The 11599-nt window shown below is 40.9% G+C and overlaps 1 protein-coding gene across 2 annotated transcripts; it reads left to right on the plus strand.

Annotated features, from left to right (window-relative positions):
• The first annotated feature begins 3219 nt into the window (after nucleotides 1-3219).
• On the plus strand, nucleotides 3220-6569 carry LOC101065218 (methyltransferase-like protein 27). 2 transcript variants are annotated; one of them, XM_029845597.1, is made up of 6 exons: nucleotides 3220-3366; nucleotides 4126-4267; nucleotides 4590-4718; nucleotides 4848-4983; nucleotides 5996-6088; nucleotides 6209-6569. In XM_029845597.1, the coding sequence occupies exons 2-6, from the start codon at nucleotides 4154-4156 to the stop codon at nucleotides 6445-6447; spliced, it is 711 nt and encodes a 236-aa protein (XP_029701457.1). In that variant the 5' UTR covers nucleotides 3220-3366; nucleotides 4126-4153; the 3' UTR covers nucleotides 6448-6569. The 2 variants fall into 2 exon arrangements, with proteins under 2 accessions (XP_029701457.1, XP_029701458.1); XM_029845598.1 differs by having other exon boundaries at nucleotides 3262-3366; nucleotides 4139-4267.
• Nucleotides 6570-11599: the final 5030 nt, after the last annotated feature.

The following is an 11599-nucleotide window of genomic DNA, read 5'->3' on the forward strand; positions in this document are numbered from 1 at the left end:
AGCAACGGAGGCATCTCTCCAGAGGCTCGGCTCTGTCTTACTTTAACTGCATGCCCCTTTGTCGGCTTCCTCCCCAAACTCCCAGAGAATCATGGGGGTTCAGGGCCAGAGGAGATAAACACTCCAGAGTTGCACATGGACGGTTTCTGAAGCCTCTCGGAACACGCGCACAGGTGTAGAGTCATCAACCACGGTAGCAGATTCGGTTTTCTACTGCTGATGCCCAAGTTGGTGTCTGTGTGTGTGTTTGTGCACAGAGAAACACACACATACAAACGTGGAGAGGCTGACCAGCATGAACAAGAAGCCACCATAATGTGTTTTTGTCTTGATTAAAATGGTGGGCATTGGATCTGAGGTAAAAGGCCATGTCAAAAGGGAGCAAATGGAAGTGGTGGCACATGGAGGAAGATGAACGACCGTCTGGGCGATGGAGAGATGAGGTGGAGGGGGGAGGAGGGAGTGAAAAATGATAAGGCCAGCGTGGAGGAAAGGGGGGAGGTTGCCTTGGGTCTGTATGAAACCATTACAGCGAGGGCTCCCTCCCTGAAATGTGGACCCCTGCACTGCTCCACACAGGGAGCTAGCGATGACCTCCTTGTGCATTAGTGAGGAACATGAGCTGGATGTGCATCTTCATCCTCTATTGTTCCAGACTCTGCTGCTCTCTCATTGACTGCATAATTTTGCCGTGACCTCAGCGTTTCATTTTGTGTTCCTGCTGGATCTGGTACGGTGGCTCTCAATTCCCCTCGCCTCCATCTGCCTTCCTGTTAGATCTGTTAAAACAGATCATTTCTCCATGATATGTCTCTTATTTTGTTCCATTTCACCAAAAACTATTAGTGCCTCAGTACTTTGTGTCCAAAGATTAGATTAAAAGGGAGGGAATTTTTGGCTAGTGAAATTTCTGTTAATTACTCCCAGGGGGGTAAGTGATGGATAGGGCTCTTCCAACACTTGGATGACAATTAAAGTCTACCAGATAACTCGTATAAAACAGATGTGCCTTTCTTGTTCAGATCAGTCAGCGACGTCTCATATCCTTATTGGACGAATCAACATTATTTGTCGACTTCAATCTTCCTCCACAAACTTGCACTGTGTCGATCCAAATGCAATTAAATTCTATTTAAACTCCATAAATTTCATTTAATCAGCAAATTTCTCTTTGTTTTGCTTAAGTGAGCAAGTCATAAAGATTTTAAATACTTTCAAAGTCCATGGGAGGTGAAACACAGAACCAACACTTCAGCCAAAACAATGTTTTCAGTGAAGCTGGTAAAACTCCTTATACAGTCATCTTAAAGATGTAAAACCGTTTAGGTTTTTATCCTCAGGGTTGGTTTTGCTAAACATCCAAGTGAAGCATTACAGCATGTTTTAACTGATGAACTGAGAGAGAAGCAAGTTTAATTCACACTGTGCAGGAAAATAAGTATCAGCGATTTCATCATGCTCTGAAATCGGGAATCGGAAATCAGCATGAGGTTTTGTTTGTATCTGTACATTGACCCAGCAATGAGCTGCAATGGGAGTGAACTCGCTCGTTGCCCAAAGGCCACTGGAGTAGCCCCCACTAGCCCCCATGTAACTCTGACTATAACTAAAATTTTGATTTTGTTAGCAGGCATTATCTAAAAAACCTGATTCCCAGGCTATGTTTTGCAAACAGCAGCGGTTTTCATCAGTACCCTGAGACCCAAATATTTTAATCTTCTCAGACTGTAGATGTCGGGAAGCCTTTGGTGGTGTCTGCAGAAAGGATCCAGCAGGGCAAAAATTGATGATAGTAGGGACACATAAACACGTGTTTACTTCACCTCACAATAGTGCACATCTGCTATTGAGACTTTCAGAGCTGAGGCGGAAAGAGATACGCTGATGTGACCTCCTCTGTGGCACGTATGTGAGAAAGGTGTATGATAATGATGCTGCTTTTTCCACATGGAGTAATTGTGTTAGACTAACTGCATTACAGGCAATTCTCAGAAGAAAATATTTTTAGAATTGGAGCTACATTAGTTTTCTCCCTGCCTGTTTGGGGTAATGCAAAATCTCCAAAGATAATGTTTGAGGATCACCATCATTACACTACATTACATTACATCGAGCACACACACACATACACACACTAATGCCTCACGACAAGAGATTGCTGCTCTTGTGCTGAGACCGTTCCTGGAGAATGTGAAGCTTGTGGAGCCAGTCTGTCATGGAACACATTTCTTTGAACACATTCATTCACACATACACAATGTGTAATTAAAGGCTGCATAAATGTACACTCCAGAGTATTTCATGTGCTTCTGATGATTCATGTGCTTCTGTTGATACAAAAAACAGAATGAAGCTTGAAACACCAGGAAAGTGTTCAAGTACTCAGAATGTTATTTTACTCCTCTGATCATCAGAATGAAAATCAAGTTGTCCAAAAGGGTAAAAGGATCAATAAATGAGATAGAAGAGCAGAAGTTGGCAGGAATGCCGTAACACGAAATGCCAACCAAAAGAAAAAAAAAAGAAGAAAGACAAAGTAGAAGAACCTTGTGCCATATCGTACTACATATTTCAAATGTCTCGGCAGAGCTTTTGTAAGTCCGCAGCCCTTACTTTTCATCTACGGATTTTTGAATTTGGCCAATAGTAATGGGAAAGAACCATTTGGATTCTAGATTTTTGACTTTCACCCCACTGTTTCTTGTTGGCTTGTGAATGCTGCTAAAGTCCTGGTGAAGCCATCAAATACTTGTACTGCATATAATGTTTGTAGGTCTTTCTTTCCTGAAACCTGAACAAAACAGACAGGAGCTAATACTCCTGAAACTTATAACAAACCACTGAGATTAATAACCATTACCACAAGACGGGGAGAGAGACAGGAGAAGCATTGTGCTTGTATGGGGAATGCAAGGCCATGGCTCCTGCTGAGGGGAGTATGTGATGTAGGGTGGTGTATGGTAAAAACACACCTAGGCAGTCAAGGTAGTGATCTTCCTTTCCTTTTTTTCTTCTTGAGCCTGTGGACGGTGTGGATTTCCTGTGGATGGGAAGGTGTAACCGGCTGGACTTAGTTGAACCCAAAAATCTACTGTGGCGATGATGAATAAATACAATTCAATACAAATAAATCATACACCGACTACTGATAACGTGATCCCTCTGAGTGAAAACTACCTCCCCTCCTCATAGGTCTTTGTCAGCTGCTACAGACTGTAACCCCTGATGATGACACCGTCAACATAATAACCAATCACACAGAACTTCCACTTCACGTCACTGTCAAAAGGCAAACTGCTCCAGCAAGAAGGACACACTGGTTCTGCAGTGCTACAGGTTTCAGCAGCTCTGTAAACATCAGCTGAGGTGAGTCCACCAACTCTGTTTGTCTGTAAGCCAATGTATTTGATCTCTTTGGACTGGGCACTTGCTATTATTGCTCAACTCCTAAAATTAGGGGTCCCCAGGTTGTGGCTTTTGTTGATTTTTTTTTTTTTTTTTTTTTTTACATCTATAGACTGATCTCTGTCAAAGGTGCTAAAACTCTGATCAGTAAACATGTTAATGAATTTCTGTAACCATTTTAGTCCAGTGAAATAAAAAGGCCTCAGTATGGACTGACAGCAACACTTGACTTGTCTCTACAGGTTTGCAGCTGCACATCTAAAATGTCTAGAATTGATTTTAAAATTCCACTCAGTTATCAGTTTTTAGGTGTTGTTTTTTTTAGGAGTCAGACGACCCACAAAGATGTTTTTCAGCAGAAGAACACCTGCATGCTGTACTTACATTCAAGGTTTTAGGACAGAAAATATGTTATAACTGTATTTCACATTTCAGTGACGGCTTGTAATCACACGAATCTCACAGGACTTAAAGCATGGGGTGATTTTACAAAAAACACCAAAATGAACACTTCACATAGAATGCCGTTTTAAATGCCTTTACCAGCTGTTACCCACAATGCAAAGGGCCAATCAGCAGTAATAACACTTATTCACACTTATTCTTATACAAGCAGGTTATTCTGTGACGTCATTACAAAAATTTTAAAGTGATAGAAGTGATCAGGCTTTAACGTTGTTACCCAACATTGGTCACAGCGAGCTCATGTCCGATTGTCAGTGTCTCCCAACAGGTGAAAAATCTGGTCATGGCAGACTGCAACCAAATGGATAGACTGAAGGAATTTCTTCGATATTATGATAACTGCACTATACAAGAGATTCCTGCATTGTATGACGGCTGGTCCAAGGACTACAACCAGGTCAGTGGCCAGAAACTCTTCATTCACAGGTACTGTAGGTGAAATCCTTCAAGCACAAACCTGTCAATCCCACAGTAGCACTAACTGTTCCACATTTGCTTCAGCACTGATGAATACAATTTATTATTATTATTATTATTATTAGACATTGTGGCTGATTCAGTTAGGATAATGTTTTATGCAGTATTACTCATAAAGTAAGGACTGTTGCCTGGATCGTATCGGTTGCTTTGTAAGTGTGGGAAAGCTGTGTGTACTACTAATAGTCAAGATGCCACAAGGGTGATATTTTTCACAGAAATAACGCACATTCATTTAACAGGATATGGACACGTTGAACTATAAGGTGCCAAAGACAGTAGCAACCCTCCTGCGTGAAAAGATCTCTGGGAATCCTGACGAAGTTCTAGTCCTGGATGTTGCCTGTGGAACTGGAAAAATTGCTAAACAGGTCAAACAAAAATCTTATGAACTTTTCTCAAATCACAGTTGTTAAGAGACTGAAACGTAATGAGTTTCATACATGCTTCATTTAGATTCATTTGTTTGTTTTGACGTTCCTTGTTTTCTCTTGTGTAAGCTGTTTGACCTGGGCTTCAGAAAGTTTGTGGGAGTAGATGGCAGTAAAGGTATGCTTGAGCAAGCTGCCAAAACAGGCCTGTATCAGGAACTCAAACTGGCCATGTTGGGAGCTGAACCACTTCCTGCTCAGAAAGGTATTATTGTAATCATTCTAACTGAAATCAGGTGAATTTGTTCATTCAATAACTGCAGCTACTCTGAGAACCACCACCTTATTGTGGTTTGACTGATTAATGATCCTAGAAGCTGTGTTGTCTGGCAAATTTGTCATATGGCAAATTTGTTCTCTGTGATGGTCAGGAAAAACTGCGATTAACTGAGACCCTTTTGAATAAAAATAAAAGCACTGATCAGTGTTCCCTAGCAGGAGATTTACCGGGGCTCTGGATGGAACCTGATGAAAAGGACTAATGGAACATGAAAGTGAGCTCGATATCTTCTGCCTCACCTCAGCAGCACTAGTTCTGAAACTAACGTCCTCAAGTGGGGTTATAGTCTCCTCTACTCTCTTCTGGAGAGCTGGAGTACACTTATCAACAGCCCCCAACTATCTGCCATTCTGTGGGTGTTCAGCCCCCTAGTAAGGGTGACTTTGCTGTGCCTTTAGATTGGGAAACAGACACTGACTTTTATTTGTGGATATGCTCTTAGCAGGTGTTCAGAATACCCACCGTTTTGGGAATTCCTGGGAGGGGTACTAGAGGGGTCCCCATCTAAGGAGTTTATCCTCCTTCTGGGGGACTTCAATGCTTATTGAGGCAATGACAGCTTGATGTGGATGGGGTAATTGGGAGAAATGGGCCTGACTGATATGAACCTGAGCAGCTTGTCTATTACCAACATGTTCAAGCATAAGGACGTCCATGGCACCAGGTCAACCTAGGCTGCAGATCAACCACTGATTTTATAATCTTATCATCTGATCTGCAACCTTTGTGCAAAGAGAGGAGCAAAGTTGTCAACTGATCATTACCTGTGTTTCTGACGCTACTGCCTGAGTCTGACAATGACAAATGGTTCTGTGTCAGTCTTCGCTTACATACAGCACAGGCAAAACTTTTGCTGCCAAATTCCCCTAATTTGAATGAAAATCCAGGTTTCTGTACTTCTCTACCACAAAGTCATCAGCTCTCCTTTTGATTTCAGATATGTTCGATGTGGTCGTCATTGCCAGTGCTCTCGATAATTTTTGTGCTCCGGTTAGTGTGATCAGGGAGCTCTGCGGTGCCACCAAACCAGGTAACCGACTGACAGCTGTTAGTTGTGCTCTATGTGATGCCACATTTCAGCATCAACAATCATTAAAAAGGTGCTCATTTCTCTGTACCAACCAGCTCAAACTGACTGTGTTTTCTCCAGGTGGTTTGGTCTGCATGGCAAGAGGTGACTATGCCATTACCAGTGAAACCATCCGTTACGACAAGGAGTTTGAGAGTGAACGTCAGCTGATGGAGGAGGAGGAGGGGCTGTGGAAATTGCTTGACATCAAACATTTGGACAGCTATATGACAGACCTGCAAACAAATCCCGTGAGCAAAGTTGTTGAGGAGCGTAACATCACAGGGAATGTTTACCTGTACCAGAAATCCACCAATTAAACCAACTGGAAAATATATCAATATTGATCACTAAAGGATGTATAATGAAAAACAAAAAAACTAAACATATGCAATACACTACATCCTTCCATCATTCTCAATAATAAACACTTTTCTTGCAACATGTTGTCTGACTTTCTTTTCTCCACATTACATTTTTGTTTAAAGGAAATAGCCACTTGTGTGAATCAGCCAAAATACCAAAATATAGCTGATGTGCCACAACCCTCAGAGTGTAACACACCATAGGTTTCCTTACATGATGCACATTTTGATGCTGTGTTTTATATGATTTTCATCACTCCCTCCCTCCCTCCCTCATTATAGTACTCAGTACTTTTCATTCTACAACAACTCAACTTGCTTTACATTGATAAAAACACAGCATATTAAAACAATGCAAACAGTTACGAGTCAAGAACAAGCCCTGCCTCCCACCCCCCACTATAGCACCACACACAAAACAACAAACACACGCAGGAGCATACACTTGCATCTAAAAAGTTCCGTTTAAAAACATGGCAAATGCAATTTTAATTTCAGGGAGACATTAAAAGAGCTGCGGCTTCTTTTAATGTACCAGAAATCCACAATTAAACCTGGACAATTGATCAATATTGATCATTAAAGTTTGTATAGTGAAAAACAAGAAATTATACAATCTTTGCATTACACATTCTTCTCTTCTGGGTGTTTTGTGACTTTCTAAATATTATGAAATAGTCATCTGTATCAATTTTAAGTAAACAAAATAAAGCTGATGTGCCAAAACACTCAGTGTAACACAGCGTAATTGCACAACTTTCCCTGAATGTTGCACATCAGTGGTGTTTTACATGCCTTGTCTATTCAGTTTCAACTTCAAATTTATTGGAAATGTAAGTTTTAAACACAGTGGCACAGACTAATCCCTGGAAATCAGTTGAATGATGGCATGACCTGTTAAATAATCAGTTTCTATTGCTTGGGTAAATTTTCTGGGGTGAAATGGCAAAAACAAACCCCTTCATTAGATTGTAAAGTAATTCAAATTTACCAAAGGTAAACACCATTTACAAGATACCATTTTTTGCATATCAAGGTGTTAAGATGAATATTTGTGAATGAAATTGTAACTGTGCACACAGGGAAGCCTGAATAGCAATGCTGTGGTAACATTCTCTTCACTCATCAAATCGAATTTATTTAGAGTCCATACTCCATATATCCACTCAACCAGGATAGTTGAAACTCAGATTCAGGAGAAGCAATGTTGTTTTCGCCCTGCAGTGGAATAGTGCAGTTTGCCGCTGAGCGAAAAGCCCTTGGGAGGAGAATCCAAGCCTCCAAATCTTGGCATGATGGAACAGTTGAAGTATCCTAATGTCTTGCTTATTAGTGAGAGAAGTTTCAGAGTAGACCTCAGAGTAGGCTCAGATTAGACCTCAGAGTAAACCCCAGAGTAGATGTCAGAGTAGGCTCAAAGTAGTCCTTAGAGTAGACCCCAAAGCAGACCTCAGAGTAGGGAGTAGGCTCCGAGTAGACCTTAGAGTAGATAGAGTAGGCTCTAGAACGTATGTTTAAACAGGTTTTGGGCCGTTGGGAGAGGGCTCACCAGTGCAAGCTTGGCAGACTTCTGTCCCAGCTACACTCATAAATTAAAGGTTCCACAACAATCACAGGTTCAGTGTAAACAGTACAGAATCAGACAGATAAAAATTATGTTCAATTTCTGTCAGTAACACACACTTTTGCTGCTTAAACAAGCACACTCCTCAGCAGGACTGGAGGGACCCAGTGATCAATCAATCTTCATTCCATCTTAAGCCAATAATTGTAGTGGATCAATCAGCTATGTGGGCGCAGCTGTCCTTGTGTTTACTGACACCAGACGTGATGTGTTCATTTGTGCGTGCACACACAGACACACATACACACACACACACACACACGTGCCTTTGTCAGTTTGAGTGTATAGCAGCCATTTATTCACTGTTCCAATCACACGTAGATCAATTAATCTGATCCTTTTGAGAGATCTTCCGATTACAAAATATTATTAAGTGATTAATTAAGATTCATTAAGATCTACATTCCTCTCATATTGTTCTTTTGTTCAGACTTAATTGTTTTTTCTGTCCCTAAGTTCTGTCATTTTAAAAACTTAACTCACTCTCAGAGTCAGATGTCCTGATGGTCCCGATGAGGGGAGGAGACGCAGGTCTGGGGTGTGAGAAGCCTCCTCTAACACAGGAAGAAAAACACACCACACATCCCCTCTAACGCTCTTTATCAATGCAGATATCTGCATAACTCAATATTCACCTGGCAGGATGGACACTTTGATTTATCTTTCTGATTTGTTTTCTCCTGTGGTAATACTGTTATAATGTACTCCCAATGATATCAATTCTAATATAATTGTCAGGTTGTTGTAGATCATAATACTTAATCACTAAACATTACAGTTACAATGTTAAGTGCTGTCTATACAGAGTGTGATCTTGTCTTTTTTCCTCGGGTAACAATGCATAAAGGTGCCTGTGTGCACCATATTAAAAACATGTCATTCCATTTTTTACCAGTTTATTTTTATCACACCAGATTGGTAAAACCTTAAAAAGCTGTATTTTGTCGTATTAATCCAACTGTGCTTCAGCTGAATGATGTCCATTATCTCGTGCTTGTGCAACATGGTGTGAGTTCTGATCAGTGAGCCAGAAAGGCTCAGGGACTCTGATCCCCTTATCCTCCTTCCATATTTATGAATCCAAGATCTATCTGTGTTTTCATATTCCACGACTTCTGCTCTGTAAACTTCCACATGCTCCAGTATTTCCTCTGAGGCTGCTAATGTGCCTTTGTGTGGGTCCCAGTTGGAAAAAGTCCACAGTGACTGGCAGCATGCTTTTATTTTTTGGGAATTGGGTTGCAGGCGTGAGCCCAGAATGAGATATCAATTTCAAACACCTCCGTATAATTGGAATTTACCAGCCATCCTTTTTGTTAGCGTGCACATGGATGTGTTATTCATGCTGCGCCACATTTTAGTACAGAATATTGGAAAGTTCCAAATTAATATATAAGCAGCACTGTGAAATCATTTAAAAGCTGTTGAAGTGAAAATGGGACTCCTAAGCGAGCCCTCATTTGACCTGGCTCAATAAGATCTTTTTCCAATATCTTTCCCACACCTGAGGCCTCCTCTGCCACACCAAAATGATACCCAGGCACTGCCTAGGAGCCTTGCCTGGCATCCTTGGAGACAGAAATCTCAGAGGCAAACCTAAAGACATCAGTGCCTGAGGGGTGTATGGAACAAAGGTTTTATTAGTATTAAAAAGCAAAAAACAGATGCTACCACTGGAAAAATGAAGAAATGTGAGAAGCATGCAGGCAGGCAGGAGTCAGATGGGACACGTGTGGGCATTAATAAAGAGCTGATCAGTCTGGCTGTGGGAGGAATGTGGAGTTGGAAAGGAGAAGGGAAAAAATGGAAATGCCCTAAAAAAAAACAAAGGCAGGGAGAAATAGAAGAGTCAAATATTCATCACCTTCACCAGCCGGGCCATCATGTTTACAAAGAGAGGGTGCAGGAGGGGTGGGGGAAACCTCAGACAAGAAAACTCTTCCTTCTGTCTCAGAATTGTCCAGTTTTTCCCAACCCTGGGTCATCAAAAGGGAAAAGTGATTGACGACTCGATGCCAAACATGCAGCAAAACAGTGAAGGAAGCTCCACTAATTCTGTGGAAAATATGAACTAAAGTCATTTGCATCATCCTTTGTTCAGACTCAGACCTGAAGGCTTTGATGACAGCGGTAATGAGATTCTGGTTGGGGATTGCTGCTCAGGGTGTGTGGGCTGGTGGAATATAGCTGCCAGTTAAGTGTCTCCATTAATTATCTGTCATTTCTAAATGTTAACAAACGAGCCGCTTCAGTGTGGCAGCTGACAATAAAACTGATTTGTTGGATCAATTTCCTCAAATGCAAAAAGCACCATCGACACCGAGGTAATAACCATACCGAGTTATTACCAGAGATTAATAGAGCTTTAAACGCGCTCATTAAATCCACATCCGCAAATACAGATGACCGTTGTCAGCTGTGATAGAACCGGTTCTATTTTGGAAGGTTTTGGCGCTCCGAGCAGAGTCATAGGTGCGTCTGCAGCTCTCCGTGATGCTGATGCTGACATCAATCAACATTTATTCTGCATTGTGAGACGAATTTAGAGGTGATTTTAGCTCCGAGATACAAACCTGTGTGTAAGCAGGAAAAGGACATGAGATTATTTCTGTTTCTATTCATAGCTGAGAGGATTAAGGAGGGAGGGATGATTGAATGGGACATACATTGTTTTCTTTATCCTAATCTTTGCATACAAATAGACTGAAGGATTAAGTCATTGTACATGTAATTTGGCAGATTTTTTTTTTATTTTGGAAATTGCTAACAATTAAAATAAACCACATGGTTGGGCTATTTTAGATAAATTGTCTACTGGAGATGTTTTGTGTGATCTGAGCACTTTGTTCCTGTTTTAGGACGGTCATAAAAAAAAAAAAAATCAAGTAAACACTTTAAATATCCAAATCCAAAAATGACTGGGCACAGAATGATAGATCAATTTAAATAACATTCATATATAAAATGCTTTTCTCTGCCAGGAACTCAGGACATTTACTCAAATACCAAATAATGTGACCTTAAATACTTTAGACTAGTTGTGCTTTAAAATAGAGGAGTAAAGATTAGAAAAGTATAAATACAACTGATTCATTCATTTTAGATTTTTGCACACAGTGGACAGGTCACAAGACAGAAGGGCAGCCGCAAATAATATTAAATAACACCTAGTTTTATTTCAGGTTGGTATCCCAGAGTCAGGCCTGTCCACAGCCTACAACAAATAGCAAATATCTGGATTTACGTGGACCTTTCATCTGATCATCAGGACACGATACCAGGACTTCCACTGGGACTTATGTGTGGCCACATTATCTGTTCTGTCTTTTCTTCAAAATAAAATCAAATTTATTTAGAGCCCAAACTCCCCAATGCAGGACTTTATAAGCTGCACAGTCGTGTTCCCGCCTGTCATTATGGTGCCTCCAATGGGTCAGGAAAAACTTAAGAAACCTCTTTTAATGACATGAGATGAAAGGCAGC

The sequence above is a fragment of the Takifugu rubripes genome, chromosome 12 (genome assembly GCF_901000725.2).
Source record: "Takifugu rubripes chromosome 12, fTakRub1.2, whole genome shotgun sequence".
Lineage (NCBI taxonomy): Eukaryota > Metazoa > Chordata > Actinopteri > Tetraodontiformes > Tetraodontidae > Takifugu > Takifugu rubripes.

Coding starts and splice junctions, on each gene's coding strand:
- LOC101065218 (XM_029845597.1), top strand. CDS start 4,154: ATGGCAGACTGCAACCAAATGGATAGACTGAAGGAATTTCTTCGATAT. Junction 4,268..4,589: donor GGTCCAAGGACTACAACCAG/GTCAGTGGCCAG, acceptor TTCATTTAACAG/GATATGGACACGTTGAACTA. Junction 4,719..4,847: donor CTGGAAAAATTGCTAAACAG/GTCAAACAAAAA, acceptor CTCTTGTGTAAG/CTGTTTGACCTGGGCTTCAG.